This window comes from Helicoverpa armigera, chromosome 3 (assembly GCF_030705265.1).
Source record: "Helicoverpa armigera isolate CAAS_96S chromosome 3, ASM3070526v1, whole genome shotgun sequence".
Classification (NCBI taxonomy): domain Eukaryota; kingdom Metazoa; phylum Arthropoda; class Insecta; order Lepidoptera; family Noctuidae; genus Helicoverpa; species Helicoverpa armigera.
The window spans coordinates 3,743,228-3,760,913 of NC_087122.1; the positions used below are offsets into that span (position 1 = coordinate 3,743,228).

General features: G+C 37.9%; 1 protein-coding gene and 2 non-coding genes across 3 annotated transcripts in view; 2 read left to right on the forward strand and 1 right to left on the reverse strand.

Annotated features, from left to right (window-relative positions):
• Positions 1–11,506, forward strand: part of LOC110383805 (tyrosine-protein kinase Drl) — a 29,201-nt gene extending 17,695 nt beyond the window's left edge. Inside the window, exons 2-6 of the mRNA XM_021344714.3 lie at positions 5,195–5,322; positions 7,590–8,276; positions 8,389–8,705; positions 8,798–9,094; positions 9,293–11,506. Of these exons, the coding sequence (XP_021200389.1) occupies positions 5,195–5,322; positions 7,590–8,276; positions 8,389–8,705; positions 8,798–9,094; positions 9,293–9,404 (1,541 nt within the window). The 3' untranslated portion in view covers positions 9,405–11,506. The remainder of the gene's footprint in view (positions 1–5,194; positions 5,323–7,589; positions 8,277–8,388; positions 8,706–8,797; positions 9,095–9,292) is intronic.
• Positions 11,507–12,275: 769 nt separating this feature from the next.
• Positions 12,276–12,349, reverse strand: Trnat-agu (transfer RNA threonine (anticodon AGU)). Its single transcript has one exon. It is a non-coding gene; the product is annotated as a tRNA-Thr (tRNA).
• Positions 12,350–13,024: 675 nt separating this feature from the next.
• On the forward strand, positions 13,025–13,106 carry Trnas-aga (transfer RNA serine (anticodon AGA)). The gene has a single exon. It is a non-coding gene; the product is annotated as a tRNA-Ser (tRNA).
• Positions 13,107–17,686: the final 4,580 nt, after the last annotated feature.

Below are 17,686 nucleotides of genomic sequence, written 5' to 3' on the forward strand. Positions count from 1 at the left end.
TCCCTCGTGATAATATTTTTACGTAAAAATACCGAGAAGTACCTATTTTATTAAATTAGAGTAGTGTTTTCGAGTGCTTTGTTTTTCATGTACATTTCTTACTACCTAATGTTGGATAATGAAACGTCTACAAAAGCTAAATATTTATTAATGTTGCCATCCAGACGTAAACAGAGTTGTCCTTTAAATAAATTGGATGGCTTCAGTATTTCCACGGTACAAAGTTCCCTCGTAAATTAAAAGCGGCCAATGCCAACCTACAGCTATATCTTCATATCTTGTCATATATTATATCATTCTGATCTGAAAACATATGGTTAATAAGAGCCAATTAATGAACATGATTTAGATCACTTTGTTGTATCATCTGATTTTTAAGTTCAGCCAGACAAACGTGAAATAAAATGATGTTCGTACTAATTCCGCAATCAAAAGGCTGTCGGAACTTTTTAACCACAGATCTATGAAAATAAAGTGAGCTTCGCGCGTCAGGTCGGTTCTAACAGACTTTAATTTCACAGGTCTTTTGTGTAGCAGATCAGCTTTGATCGCAAGACGTTCGACCCAATCTTGTTAGGGACAAAGCCCAGGCTGTCGGACGAACAATGTCGGATCGCATTACCCACCTCGCTTCCGCCACGGTGACTCCGAAAACCTCAAACTTTTACACCTGACTACACTTCTGTTTGACGTTTTTTCGACAAATGCTATTACGCAATTATCTACGGTCCAATTGCCATGTAGTGTAACGCGATTTGCAACTTTTTTCTATATTTGTTTTTAATATAATTGTATTATACTTTTGGGCGGAAATTCCGAAATACTTCTACATAAAAGTAAATAAAGCAAATTCAATTTATAACCGCCTGTTCGAAAGCTGTTAAATATTCTTATAATAATAATATTGATTTCTTTTCTGCATTAAAGCCACGATCGTTTCTGGGAACATCAGAGTTTATTGTTACAGATACATAAAATTCTTCGTAACATTTACCATCCATGTCAGGATGTGTGTAGAGCATATTCTTTTTTACGGACATCGATATAGTATCGATAAATAACCGATTACGACCGTCTTTTACGAGCAAATCGACTATCTCAGACGCATTTCGATCCCATATTTTATAGCTGTTTACAATTAAGGCGACAAATTTGGTTCGTGTCGCGCAGTCGTGTCGCAGATTTATAATCGGTTAATTCTGTCTAGCGCGTCTTTGCTCTGAGTAATTGAAACTGGCTATTGGTTGCACGGGAACCATTTAATGTCGACTAACAAACATGTCAATGATTAGGGGGAAACTATCGATGCTGAGAATATCTTGCCAAGTGTATTCGAATAGTTAAGAATGGAAACGGTAGCATAAATGACTTCTTATAGAGCAGCTGCCGATAACCATCCTCGATATTTCACACCAGTAATGTTAACTCCATCTATGACATTACCTCTGTTGTATCTTAAAAGAGTTTTTCATTTAACGTCCACTATCTATTCTCAACACATTAGAGGCAGTGTTTTATGGCGACTATTACAACACGTCGTTATGGGATGTGGTAATAACGTAAAATGTTAAACAGTTATTTATTTAGCGGTTTTCCGGCCTCTACTGCGTTCCCTCTATCGTACAAAATATACTTCATAATGCAAATGTGTGGGAGAAATAATAAACGACGACATTTTTCCCCGCCTATGAAACTTACCCTCGCACGCCGACTGAAGTGCATTATAAAGGCGCGCAACTCTACGCTAGTGATGTGCGGTTTTGTAATATTTATCGATTAATTTATTAAATGGATTAGGGATTGCAGCCGCTGTTGATCAATAATTTATCGAATGTGGAGTTAATATGTTATTTAAAACGAGTTACGGTGATTTATAGTTTATGGTTGTTTTAGAAAGGCTTGTTTTGGCCATTAACATTTTCGACGGCGACTTTTTGGTTGGGATTATGGGCTTTTAAGTATCGTGGATATTTATATATTTGAATGCATTATATAATTTGAATGAAATGCGTAGAAATCCTATACGTCTCACATTATCCTGACAAAACACTATTTGCACATCCCTATTCTCACCTTTATAATTCCATCGACACCTTTGCATTTGTTTTATTTTCTCTTCGCCTCGTCCGCATAATTCCACAATAAAGCTTCTGTTGTGCCCTAAAATCTTAACATCCATTCCGCGAGGGGGAACTTTCTATACGAAATATCAAGGCGGCCATTGTGCCTCTTTCTATTTCATTCTCCACAAATGGGTTTTTGTACGACTGTAATGAATGCTTTATTCAGAGGTGCGAATGTAGAATGCGTCCAATAGTGAGAAGCACGCGTATTGCGAGCCATTTTATTAATTTTTATTATTAGTATTTCGGTGGCGAGGCTTGTAGGAATTCGCGATAAGAGACTAAAAGCGCCGTTAGCGTGTGGGGGAATTAGTTCGAATAAGCAGAAAAAAGCGGGCGCCGCCGCCGGTGGAGGCGGGTGCCGGTTATCTCTAGTTATTTGTCGTATCAAGTAGTTCTTTACTTCGTCGCCGCTTCAAAGCCGCCGCGCACGGTAGCACTCCCGCAGCTTATTACCTATGTGGGAATGTAACAGAACAGCTTTATGTCATAAGTATTTATTTTTTATTACTCCTCGTTTAAAAGCTCGAGATAACTCTCGCCTGCTCTTAAACCACCAAGCCGAAGTTCGATTTCGTGGAAACAATCTATTAAAACTGTATTCAGGTATTGGCTTAACTTTGTGAGATATCTCCACTAGATAAGCGAGAAACACCGGTTGTTGAATTTGTTAAAATAAATTAGGTGTTCTATTGGAAAGTTCTTCAACCTGTTTATTACGACTCGAATCATTTTGTTAAACTATTAATAATTTATTACCGTATAAATATTATGCATTATTAATGATGATTATTAGGATCGTTTGGGTTTGAATAATTTGAATAAAATGATGAGGAATATACTATGAATGTAAAAATAAGTTGTTTGATATTTACATAAAATACCATGTTGAAATGTTTTTGATCTTTATCGTTTTATTTTTATCTTGGACTTTGTAACGTAACATCCAGTAAACCTTGTAAAATGTTTAAATCAATAAATTACCTCTTCTCAAACATAAACAGCCAATTAAATAAAAGAATATTGCATAATAAAGTGTAGATAGGTACAGTCGTAAACAAGGGTGCGATAAAACTTGATCGCAGCGCAGCGCTCGCGCAAGTCGCTGCGATTTGTCGCGGAGAAGCGTCGCACGCGGTGCGTATGCAAATTATATCGTTCTTTATCGTCACTCGTTAGCGGTTAATCGCCTTTATCGCGCCACGAATAAACAAATACCCATTAAGAGCGTTAAAATTATTAATATGATCGCATCAACGCCTGTTTTCGTATCTCATTAGCATGCATGCCTTACCTGTGTAGGTAGGTACTTGTATGTTTAGATAGGGACTTATTATTTTATGATAATAGTGTCATGGCGTCGCTGGCCGCTGTCATAATCGTTGCAGGATCCCGCCAGTGTCACTCTCATCATTATACATAGAACCGGTCACAATATTTAAACTTGTTTACGGTTATGACACTGAACAAATGGGAATGTTTCCAAGAAGCTTTTTATTTTGATATTTAATTTTTAAATAAGAATCAAGTTTCAATTATTAATGACTGGAATAAGTTTTTAATAATTTAATTTAGCATTTGTAACATTAAAGGGGAGGAGTCTTATTTTGAACGGATTGGTTCGTGTTAATGCGATTGTGGGTGTTAGTTATTGTGTTTTAACATCCAATATTGGCGATGTTGTCTTAAGATGAGTCATTTAAAATTCAATCTTAGTTTTTTAAGATACTTAACACACAAACGATAATTCCCAAGGATATTACAAGTTAACAACATAAACTTTAGTGGTAACTTGATACCAAAAATGTAGCATAAAAATCATAAAGTTAATGATCTTTGAACATGATATGGTCCTTAACGAGACACGTATAATAACAACGATTTCGGAGAAATGAGAATGTCGCAGGAAGCTCGTACATATTCGGTAGTAGCTACAACGATATGACAGATATAACATATTTCAGACTACAGTAGCTAATTAACTTTTTTACAGAGTACCGTTTTTTACTTGGAAACAAGAATTCTTTTGCCTGAAAACGTCCATGAATATTTCAAATTGTAGTTAATCCTCTAATTGTTTTATAAAAATATTTATTTTATTTTGCTTCTACTTTATAATTGGTTGCCTAAGAATAAATAACAGCTATCTATGTAAATTTTAATAACTCGAAGCAAATTCATTATAATTATTCGCCACATGCAGTGCGCGTGAGCTTCGTAAGAAAATGAATACGCGTTCTCAATGGGTTAACAATATTACAATCAAGAATCCCACTTGTTATTATTATAAGTGGCTTCAAGAGTTTCCAATTTGGCCCGTGAGCACTTAAAGCTTCTCCACGGAAAAGATAATAAAGAGTAAAAATAATATACGAGTGTACGTACTTTTTGTGAAAGATACTTATAAAATATGAAATAAGTGCTTCATATTTTACTCGTCCTAATATTTCAGGCTTATCACAAGGTTGAGATAGGACCCGACTCCAGAAAACTTCTCTTTGAACTTACCAAACAAAATTTCGCGAACAAAAAACCACTCGGTAGTCAGTTCTGGCCATGAACGTTTTTTTTTCTCTAAACCAGGTTCTCATGATTTGTGGACAGGTGGCGCGGGCGTCGTTCGCGGCGTCTTTGTGGTAGCTCTTTGATCTCGCCGCCGTATTGTACGCTCGCGTACAAAACTTTTTGCCTCAAATTGTTCGATATTGACGCGAACTGATTTGTTGTGAACTCTCAATAGATTCGGTAGTGCTTAGAAAAGCTTTCAGAGTATTGTAGGCAGACTGTCTGGCGTCATATTTCTCGTATTATTGTAATAGGAGAGCTCGTAGCCAATACATTTATGGGAATAACAAACCATTCTAATAACTTTTGTTTGATATTCTATGAATGAACAATGGCAATAATATTCGTATAAAATAAAATGGTATTGATATTTTATTCCAAGGGTAGACTAAACCTTACATATCGCTTACTATAATTACCATTTCCCATAGATGCATTTCGCAAAACAATCTTCCGATTCGTACTGTTGTTCTGAAACTAATCACACCCATTTCTATTGTCTCCAGGTCTAACAGCTGAGCTGTTCTACGTGAGAGATGGCCAGATCAACGAGTACGCGCTGAACTTCGTGGTGCCCGTGCCTGCAACCATTGGAGACCTGCACTTCACCTGGCAGAGTCTTACTAGGAAACCGGTAAATATGCAATCTTCATACTGTTTCTTGGCACTTAGAAAGAGGAACTCTCCTCGACTGGTAACACATGTGGTGTGGTACGACACTGCCAACTTACAAGCGAAGTGGTAATCCAGGCATTGACAATTGATGATCCTACTAAGTTGGCTGATTGCCTCACCGTATCTTGTGAAAGGTTTGTTTGCGGAATGGGGGTAAATTGCTATTGAAGGCTATCTGCAAAGCCATAACATATTATAAGTACCATTACAAGTCACGAATGTCCTTAACTAATCTTGATCCTGAGCCAGTTATTAAAGCTAGCATAATCGTAAAACGCATGGTAACATCGTAGGTTTTTAGCAACAATTACATCGGAATTTCAACAGCGAAGTAAAAAAGCGTGTAGACGAAAGCTAGTTTTAAACCAGTCGGCAGGAATAGTATGTTGGTTTAACGAACAATCGATTTGATCAAACAATCGCACTATTATGGTAATGCGCGACACGGAACGAATGCGAAATTGATCACGATCATCGACTATCGCACGTTCCAAGTCAACAACTCTTTATTCACACAATTAGCGAATTGCTTTGTACAAGACTTTTTGCTTTATCGTGAAAACGTGGTCAGCAACGTTGAACAAAGTAATCAACTTGAGACGAAAGTTTATGCTCCCAAGTTCGGACAAGGATCTCATGTTTACGCCTGGCGTCGCAAACGAGCCATTCTTATGGAAATGGCGCAGCCCTCGCCCAAATTTGGAGAACTTCCTTTTAGTTTCTATACTCAACATCTGCTTCGAGTTTTGATTGATTATGCAGTGTCCTCGAGTACTCCTTACATTTTCCTCGTACAGTTCTAATTCAAATTGCATCGCTTCTCATGCTAATGCCGCCCCTGGCTGATCACGACGCACCACTACATTATGTACTACGTATCCTGGGCTCTGCATCTCTAACCAAATATTATGTGCATTTATTTATTTTATCCGCAGCCGTCAGCACACACGGCGACGCAAACTAAAAGAAATCAGTTGAGCGGCATTGCATTTTGATCGGGACTCGGGAGACTCGCCGAGACTTCCACTTTACATATTCAATAGTCGGCCAACAAAAGTAGCATCCGAAGCACCCGCAAACAAGTTCACTGAACCTGTCAATAAGACATCTGCTTGTTTAGGATGTTATTTGCAAGTCATACGAACGCTCACCAGATTACGAGATGCTTCATCAATTTGAATGTATTCATGGCGCCGTCTGTGGGATTTGATGGCATATATGTTAACCCTATAAGTAACAGCGTTCATATAAATGAGTCGCATTTTGATCTTGCCGCTTACATTTAAGCTAATGTTTTAGGATTTACATACCTGAATAGCACTTAATCCCTTTCGAAATGTCGGCGCAAAGCTTTACTTTGCAGCATTTGAAAAATAAATAAAGTGCTGAGTATGGTTCGGTTGCGATCACGCGGCCGAGCCCTTAGCTCCTTATCAACATCTCGGCAAGCTTTGTGCGCCGCCACTATCAGATCTGCCATTCCCCCTCAGTTCACCGCGCTACTCCCTTATTTATATAGCGGCGCCTTTGACTAGGCAAAGCAAATATTTGGGAACCAGTTAACTAGCGCCGATGAACGCCCCGCCGCCATTGTCTTTGCGTTGCGACTGCCGACTGATAATATTTAATTAGTGTCCGCGCTGTGGCACCTTCGCGGTCCGGCACTTACGAGCCGCTGCCTCCGTGATGCATGTCTGATGAGCCGGCAAAGGCCCCGCGGCAAATGCTGTTTGTTTAACTATTCATGTAACGCCGCCTGATGATTAGTTAGATAATGAGCGCCTCATGATCATAATATTTAATAACTATCTTCAAAACAAACTCAACTCGAGAGCAACAACATCTGCGCGCAATGCCTCCCCGCGGCGTGTCACAATACGTTCACGTCATCCACATAAGGGAAACATAAACCACATCGAACGAGTCGACATCTACATATGCAAATATAGTCGATGGCCAACGGTAACAAAGTCTGTCGTTTATTCATCCGATAAAGGAGCGATGTTCGTGCTCTCACGGTGGGTTACACTCGACATTTGATCTCTTCTGACTTGGCTAGGGATCCGCAGATGGACCGCTTAGGGTCACCTTGCGTGTCGTGTCCATCAATTGCGCGTACATGTACTGTTATATTTTGATGTGATTGTTCCGTTAGGAATGTGCCCATTTAGATATAAATAAGAACTTTATTTGACTTGAGTCACGAATTATTATATTTTGTTGCAGTTGCCATACACGTTACATGTGGACGTGACGGACCCACATAATGCCATGCACCCACCGACTGTCAACATATCTAACGAGGGATTTGTGCCGACCGAACCGCAAACATGGCGAGTGGACTTGCCTTGTACGCATACCGTAGCCGATGAAGTGGACATCATTATCTTTTTGAACGTATCAACGGGTCCCTCTTCTTCTATTTTAAGATTCAGAAGAAAAAAGATATGTCTTAAAGAGGCACCGAGACCGGCCGTTAGGGTGGATAGTGTACCACATGCGCCTACATCAGCAGACATATTCTACGCGGGAGCTGGGTGCGCTGGCGGTGCGCTGCTCATCGCTGCAGTCGCTGCAGCAGCTTGTAGAGCTAGAGCGAGAAAATTGCGTCGAGCACGAAGTGACGAACAAGATGCTCACGCTTTCCTACCAGACTCGTCTTGCAAGTCTGCCGCCAGCTACACCAGCTACCGCCGCCCTACCTCGCTACCTGCTGCAGCGGCCGAAGAAAAAGCAAGGGATTTACAACAAAGAATAGCAGAGCTGACGATACAACGGTGCCGTGTAAGGCTGCGCTCTGTGGCGATGGAAGGAACGTTCGGACGAGTTTACAGAGGCACTTACGCTGATGAAGATGCGAGGGAGCAAGAAGTGCTCGTCAAGACGGTTGCTGAACACGCTTCTCAAGTGCAGGTAACTATGGTTCTGTAATTTGTAAAAGATATTAATCTCACCTGAATATTAATACATTGCACTAATGCAGACACGCAAACCTTCATTTAGTAATGACATTGTTGTTCCTTAGGTATCGCTGCTGCTTCAAGAAGGCTGCATGTTGTACGGACTTCACCACGAACGAGTATTGTCGGTTCTGGGTGTTAGCATCGAAGATCAGACAGCTCCATTCCTGCTGTACCCTTGGAACTCGACCTGGCGTAACTTAAAGCAGTTCCTCCTGGCTTGTCGAGGAGTTACAGTGGGAGGTGCAGCGGGCGGGGCTCCTCCGCCTCCACCCCTGACCACGCAACACGTTGTAAGGATGGCGCTCCATGCGTTGGATGGACTGCTTTACCTTCACTCTCAGCATGTCTTACACAAAGACATCGCTGCTAGGAATTGCATGTAAGTTTTTTTTTACATGATTAAAAGCTGATATATTTCTATCTCATGTCTATTCTGAAAACCAGTGTTCTAAACGTCACTTTTTTCAACAGAGTTGACGAAAACCTCCGAGTAATGATCGCGGACAACGCTCTCTCACGAGATTTGTTCCCGGCTGACTACCACTGTCTCGGAGACAACGAGAACAGGCCTATCAAGTGGTTGGCGCTAGAAGCTCTCACGAAGAGACAGTTCAGCCCAGCGGCCGATGTATGGGCGCTAGGCGTGTTGCTATGGGAGCTCACGACGTTGGCCCATCAACCGTATGCTGAGGTGGACCCCTTCGAAGTGGCCGCCTACCTGCGAGACGGCTACAGATTACAGCAGCCCGCCAACTGCCCTGATGAATTGTAAGTAGCACCACTATTCTCGTATGATTTGTTCGCAACGTAAATTTCTTGTCTGGGCCGCAGCCAATTTCGATAGTATTTTGGTAGTTGGTCGGTGTTTATGCTTGTTTATGTAAAGTTCATTCTCCTCAATTACCGTAGTACGTGCCAAACTGAAATATTGGTGCATTATTCTTATGTTTGTGTTTGTTTGCCTAGGTTCGCGGTGATGGCGTACTGTTGGGCGATGTCGCCCGACGATCGGCCGACGTTGCCTCAACTGCAGATATTCCTGCGGGACTTCCACACGCAACTGACGAGATTCGTGTAAACCATTCCTTAGAAACTTTTAAAGACATCCCAAAGACGACAATAAAGTGTTAAATAAAGTCAACTATAGTGAGATATAGAAGGACGTGAGAGGCCTTACCGTGAAGTGCGAGTGGCTACGTGACTGTGTACAGTGAAATTGTTAAAGAGACTGATTTATATGCGTTTATTTGATTTGTAAATTATTAGGGCCTTACTACAAAAACTTTAAACCCTGTTTTACACTTGTCTAATAAAATTTTGGCTGCAAAATGAACCGTATGTCAACGTCATAATTTGACATTTTTTTAGACAAGGCATAAACTGACGTTTAAAAGTTTTTGTGGTAAGACGGTTATTGTTTACGTAGTTATCACATATTTGGTGTTTATCTTGTGGTACTGGTATGCTGTGGATTTACTGTTTTGACATCGATTTTCAGCAAGAAAACGTTATTTTCTACCGGTTTCAAAGGTATTCATTTTCTTCCACGCTGTTTGGCAAAATGTCGACAATTACTTGATAATTGTTCAAATTACTCCAAAGATGGTATCATTATGGGTAGTTTTTTTTGTAACCTCAATTATACCGTATATTCTACAACGTAAGTACCAAATGTAGCAATTATATTCAGCTTAGAATGATCTCATTCGGTACTTATGATGTATATGCGAATATATGCGAAGAAAGAAATCATAATAGGCCGTACAAATGCAGCGATTATTACCTACTTATTTGTGTATTTATGTTATTTACATTAAAATTGCTGTTAAAGAAGTATTTCCATTGTTTCTTCAAAAACCAAGATAAAAACTTTCCCCTTTGATGACTATAAACGAGTAGCGAAGTTGAACATTTTTAATTCGATAACGTGCGAAAACTTGGAACAAAAACTTATTATTTATTCACCCAGTGTCTCGAAAGTATCGTTCTGAAATAAGGTCATGTAAACATGTCTTACTCCCTTGCGGTACTAAAATCGATATTTATAGGCTAAAATATACTTCGCAATGTCGAATTGGAAAAATTCAACATTTATGAGCATAATTTTGCTGAAATAGGATCACTTCTATGCCTTTACGGGTACTGGTGCTGCTATTTTTGCATGTAATAAAATCTGTACTGATAATTAATTATCACAGTGTAATAACTTGCTATCTACTTATAAAACAAATTACTTACTTTATCGACTTGCTCGATTGGAGGGTTATTACTCTATGGTAATTAAATGTTTATGAGTCATTAAATCATAAATATGTGACAATTACCGATACTCTTGTCAGTTCTCAGATACTTAGTGAGAAACACATGTTTCAATAAAGAAAATTGACATTATAATTATTATTATTTGAACCTCGATACTGCCATATTAGCATAGATAAAATTTTGTAAATATTTATAGACGATAGCGGTTGTATTGTATAATACGTAATATTGAATGTGCCTCAGAGTTTATCAAGACGTTTATAAGTGTTTAGAGTATTATTATTATTGACTAAGACTGGATTAGAAACAATTTTAACCATAAACTATTAAATTAATATTCTGCCTTACAATACCTTGTCTATGATTCTTAATACGAAAGTAGTTTTTAATCTGGTACCATAAAATTTAAATTTTAGTGACGATTTTCTATTAATAGTGTTGCTATTTATAATAAAGATTCTTGTATTCGATAAATTGGAATATCGTTTTGCAGTTACTAAATCTATTGATACCTTTTGCATCTTAATAAAAAATAATAAATAAAATACTTAAAAAGAGATACAATTTCTATGATTTAATAAATAACAATTAATTAAAAAAGTACAACCAGATTGGAATACTGATTTCATTTTAAATTGTAATTATTTCAAACATACTTAATGTAATTAATGAACGAACAAATAATGAATACGACTGTATTCACATCATTATCAATTTCTAGGAAATTGTAACGTTAATAATTATTAATTGAATAAACAATTAACTATTACAACTATTCTATCAGAAATTGTTTTTCAAATACATTTGATACTAACATTGTATACTCAGACTTGTTATAAGAGGCAGCAATACATTTTGTACATGTGTAAATATTTTATGACTAGTACACAAATGTGAATATATGAGTGATTAATATTCTATGTGTGTTTTTGTTCCTATCCTTTTTAACAACCTCTATGAACCACTTCTATTCCCCAAAAGTATTGAATATTTTTCCAATATTTATGTATTTACCTTTGAAAAGGTAAAGTAGTAAACATCCATTTCTTGGTTTGGAAATTAAGAAATGATCATTAAGATCAACGTAAACTTTGTCTGATAAAAACCCTCAAACATTATACCTATAAAATCAACTCCAAAATTAATGTTTTACCATGGCCAGTAAGTAGCTAAAACATAGCAAAGACCATCTTAAACTGAAGTTCACGAACCATACAGGAACGCCTATTGTAATATTTAGTCAGTCCCAGAGAGTGAGTCACTTATTCCACCCCATTTTGTATTCAAGAAACAAATTGTAGCATTTTTCTCACAAACGAGCATGTTTTATTACCTGTGCCCCACCTAGCGTACAACTGGATATTTATTTACGTTTTTGTCACCCCTCCTTGCAAAACACCCCTATTTGTAGGCATTACCAATCGAAACTCATCGAAGTTAGTTACAAATATGGAGGTAGCTGTATTTGATATCGAACAGCGACCGTTAATAAATTTCAATATATCAAGGTTCTTTATGTACCTTTGCCAAGCTAATAAAACTGAAATAATAATATCAGTTTTTTGTTATGTCCTGAAACATCTAACTTTTAAAATAGCCCGAGATGCGATTATTTAGAGCAGAGTAATACTATTCCGATTTTTCTACTGTACTTTTTACACGAGCAAAAAAATATTGTACCACATGAAGGCCCCGACGAGATTCGAACTCGTGATCTCCTGTTTACTAGACAGGCGCTTTAACCAACTAAGCCACGGCGCCTCTGTCGTGTCTGGCGAAATTTCCGACTACCTTGTACATCACATACGAAAGATTTATGATCACAGATAAAGGTGAATTTACAAGCACTGTGTGATTAAACAAATTGTATTGTGGGCTGCTTTATTATGATAACGATGTAACTGTACACGAATTCCTTTGTTATCAATTGAATGCGAAGATAAATAATTACAAAGGCAATAACGCAATAAGAAGTTGTATCAATTGCGAAGTCTTACATAAGTATATGCATTAGTGAATATTATGGCCTAGATAAGTCTCATAACAAATCGAAGGCTTTATCAAGGGTATTTTTGTTATTTACATATATTCTTTTGTAATAGGAAGGTGCTATTGTTTGGGTGGTATTGGGGTCATAGATACGACCCCAGTGCCCACTTAGGTACCTGTATCATGCCCTGGAGCTTCTAAAGACTAGAAAAGGTATGTCATCTACCTCAAGTACCTACATGCCTCAATATACAGTCAATTGCCTTTTTCGATACTGGACAATAGCAGAAACTGATCACCTCGTGAGTGATAGTTATTATGTTGCATTTGTTAAAGATAATGTGTAACTTTGCTTCGTAATATTTTTCTTAATAATCTATTAATATTACTTTTTTCTATACTACAGTGTCCATAAAAACATTGCTTAGTTTCGTGTTCTCCCATGTGGCAGTCGTGGCCGAGCGGTTAAGGCGTCTGACTAGAAATCAGATTCCCTCTGGGAGCGTAGGTTCGAATCCTACCGACTGCGAACTCTTTTTGTGTCATGTAGCTCTAATTGCCAATTTATTACGATTATTGGGGTAATTTATTTTTTATCAGACCCCGTTATTGCTATCGTAGATAAAACGGTCGTTTTATTACTCTGGCAATATATCGTGTGATATTTCATTACGTGGTTATCGGACTTTTTCCCATAATACTAAAACCAACCCAGTGGCGTAGCGTGGGGGGGGCAAGGGGGGCACATTCCCCGGGCGGCAGCTTTTAGGGGGCGGCAAAATTTACTCAATTAAAAAAAAATCGCAACTAGTATCTGCACCGCTACATAAAACTGTCTAACAATAACAAAACACTAAATAAGAAAGTTGAAACTTTTTAAACTTAAAATTAATTATTGTTAAAATTTGGTACTTAAAACACACGTGACACTACATTTTACGTAATTTTGGTTTTGAGTCTTAAATAAAAAATAATTAAAATTTTGCGCTCGCTTCGCTCGCGTGTTCAGAAACTGTATGCACTTAATTTAGCATTTGTCAACAAACAAAAAGTTAAGTACGTTTGGGCTAAATTTTACGTAATATTTGGTTTAAGTCCGATAAAAATTTCGCGCTCGCTTCGCTCGCGTATTCAGAAACTATATTATAGCCCTTGTTTTGCTTTTGTTAACAAACAAAAAGTTAAGTACGTTTGGGCAAAATTTTACGTAATTTTTGTTTTAAGTCCGATAAAAATTTCGCGCTCGCTTCGCTCGCGTATTCAAAAACGATATGCCCTTATTTTTGCATCTGCCAACAAACAAAAAGTTAAGTACGTTTGGGCTAAACTTTACGTAATATTTGGTTTAAGTCCGATAAAAATTTCGCGCTCGCTTCGCTCGCGCATTTGGAAACTACATAGGCAACTTTTCTTTATTTGCATTTGCTTATCTACACAACTGCCGACATGCGTTTAGCAGAGTGCTAATTTAGGTAAACCGATGAGGTGGTCCCCGACAAGACAAACTTTAGTTAAAGTGGTCCCTCATGACTAAAAGGTTAAGAACCACTGGTTTAGATAAACTTGAATGCTATAAGCAATACCTACCTAGATACAAGGCCAAATTTTACGCTTAGGTATAGTTCCATGGAAACTAGTTTAAGTGTTAGTCCCGTAAATTAAATTAATTTGTTAAACAGTTTAAAGTAGCCCCGCTTTTATATATTACCTATAAGTACCTACATTTCAATTTTATATATACTTATAGGTACCTACTTCGCTAGCCTGCGTACCTCAAAGAATTTTAAAACCTTCAAGAAATCAAGTAACAAAGATATAAAAGAAAAGTCTACTTGAGAACCTCCCCCTTCTGCCAGGGCTGCGGGTTGTTCGAAAGAGTTACCGCGGCTCTGGAACATAAAGCCTTCGACGGAACACGACGGTTTTGGTCAGTAAGAGTCTGACACTCCCTCACCGCTGCTATCCCACAGCGGGAAGGGTCATTTGATGATTTTTAATGTCGATACAAAAAAAAGTCCCTTTCTTTGAAGTCGGTTAAAAATGACAAACGGCCAGTAACACTTGTTAAAAAAAATACACGGGAAGGGGCGGCAAAATCGACAACTGCCCCGGGCGGCAGATACCCACGCTACGCCACTGAACCAACCCCTTGGTCACATCTGGGGCTTGACAGTTTTTTCAAAAATATGTGTTACGGGTCGTTTTAATTATGTTGAAAAAGCGCGGGACAGCTCGTATGGTAACACTTTCTATTAATTAGCTTTGTTATGTTATCTGTCTATGGTCAGTGAGGCCGTTTATTTCTGTTACAAGCATCAGGGAGATCCCTTCGTTAGCTATAATAATTAAAGGATATGTTCCAAATTCGGGTTCGATTCCCGGTTCGGTCGACATTTGTGTGATGAGCATGCTTATTGGCCGGTGGTCTGGGTGTTATAATATGTATATACTATGTAGCTATATATAAATAGTTTATCAGTTGTGTTAGCACCCATAACACAAGTTAATTAATAACTTACCATGGTGCTAACCGACCGTGTGTGTAAAGGTGTCAAGGCTGATTTATGCTCAATATTTTTTTGTTGCAGAATGCTCATTAATTATGAAAGTTTTTTTTTATTGATGACGCATTTCATTTTTGTATATCAGTTTGTGCAACATGTCCCTTTTGTCGAGTTATCAGGACTTCACCAGCTTTCTTGACAAAAACCCAACCTACCACGTACTAAGCCTGGTTTAGTTTCAGAGCCGAGCTTAATTGCGGCAGCACGTGTCTCCAATCCTACCACATGGCAAAGACAGACCAACAGCCTGTTCAGTAATCCAGGGCTTATCTTACGATCAAAAAGGATTACCTACAAAAAATCCCAACTAGCACTTAGTAGTTAGTCTACGCAAGAAATCATAAATATTAACACAGCCACTTTTCTTTGAATATTTTACAATGTTAATGTTCTACTTTTATGGTGAGAAAAAGTGTTGCTAGTTGTATATATTCATGTTGGCACTATCCCTACCTTAAATGGGGGACAATAGTTCAAACTGAGGATAACGCGACATATCATCATTTCAAGATGGTGGGCTGAATGCTTTTTATGATATTTATAGGTGATATAATGGCCGGGTTTCTGTCAGTCCTTACTTGGTAAGTTTTCCTGTATTTGGATCTAGTTTTCATTTGCATGATTTATGGTTGAGAACGGCTGTACTGATTTGGTGCGGGAGCTATATTTCTTCAGCCTTTAGGGACATTTTTGCGATAAATCTTAACAATAAAGCACATCACAAGTATATTATATTTCACTTTTATGCACTGTTTTGCTATCTATCAAGCAATAGTCGGCAATATTGATCATGAGTCACGATATAAATAGGCAGTTTCTCAAGATAATAAGAAACTGCCAATAAAGAGGTTGTATTGCAGAATATTTCATCGGTTCATACAGAATGAGTCCATTACTTGTCTGACATCGCACATTTTATCGCGATAGCGTATTTACAGAATGTACATAGCCAAAACGCATCCATAGGAAACTGCTCGCTGATATTTTGTAATGCTGTTTTTTAATTTGTGATTTCAAAGTATACACGAATTTTGCGTACTGCTCGAGTATAATTCGTAGCTTAGACGTGCACATGCATCATTCCAATTTATACACGGTCAAATTTAACTATACAAAATTTATATTAGGTAAAGCATTAAATAAAAAAGACTTTTAAATCTGGGTTTGTTTATTAGGGTGCTAATTAAACAGGCTTCTTTTTAATATCATTATTCGCCCCCAAAAATGTATGTTGCCTTCTAAATTACTAAGTCAGCCACAATTAACGAGCATCTAAATAATACTATCTTAGCCACTAGTATCTTCTAAGTAAACCACTCTAAATACAACTCAGCATGATGGTTATTTTCAACCGACTTCAAAAAAAGGAGGAGGTTCTCAATTCGGCTGTATTTTTTTTTAGCATATTTTCTAAATTTGTAGCATGCATTCTAACAGTAAACTTCTAAAATACTATTAAATGACACCATAAAATATATTTAATTAGCTTCTAATTTTTTAACTCAGTACGTTTAAAATGTAAGCAAGCAACATGCAGCAAGCATCGCTTCTGTCACGGCTCCGGTGCTGCGGAGCTCCGGCGGTCCCTACCTGCGGCTCACCTCGCAGGCCGCCTCGCCCCTCCGCGCCTACGCGGTTTTGAATTGCACTCTAGGGGTAGGGCAGACAAGACTACGTGGAGTCGGTTTTGCAGCGATTCGTTTTCGTCACTAACTTCAATTTTTAATACAATGTTTTTTAATTGAAGGTTATAAATGGCAAAGTTAGTAAATTAGATGACAATGTATAAATACGAGGCCCAGTTAGTAAATTAGATGACAATGTATAATGTTGTAAAATTAGAAGCTTAATCATGTGTTCAATAAATAATTTTGTGGCTGCACTTATATTTCCCATAAAAAATCAACTTGTTTAAAAAATATACAAAAAGAAATTGAATTTACGAGCATTATTAATATTTAAATTAACATTAAATGCTAGGTCGTGTTTTAATCAAAATGGCAGCATGCAACTGCTCGCGAATAGATTGGAATCGTAAAGTTTTTCGCGCCTATTTCAGTGTATACACGATTAGTTTGCATGCGGACTAGCACTGTATAGTATGTAACAAAGCAAGTTACTTTGGCCACTACAAAATATATGCGGGTATTTGCGTACTGCTGCTGTATACATCGGAAGACTTTGTATAAAAAGTGAATTCCAATCTATTCGCGACTAGTTTCACACGCTTGCGTACTAGCCATGTATATACTGTAAATACGCATCGCGATAAGCGCTTACGACTCTCAATAGTCGATTGTTGTTAAGAAAATGGGGAAATATTTCGCCTCTCTCAAAATATTGGCACAGGGTGGGACTTGAGAGTAGGCAAGGCTTTTAAAAACCACATTTCTGCAATGTTTTCAAGAGTGCTTGGGTGGTCATCAACGGACTGAAAGTGGAATAAGTACTTGCGAGTAAGCGACTTGAATTTAAATAGCCAAAAAAGAACTATGTAAGTAGCAGCAGCCGTTCATTTTTAGCTACGAGGTATATGTTTTATTTA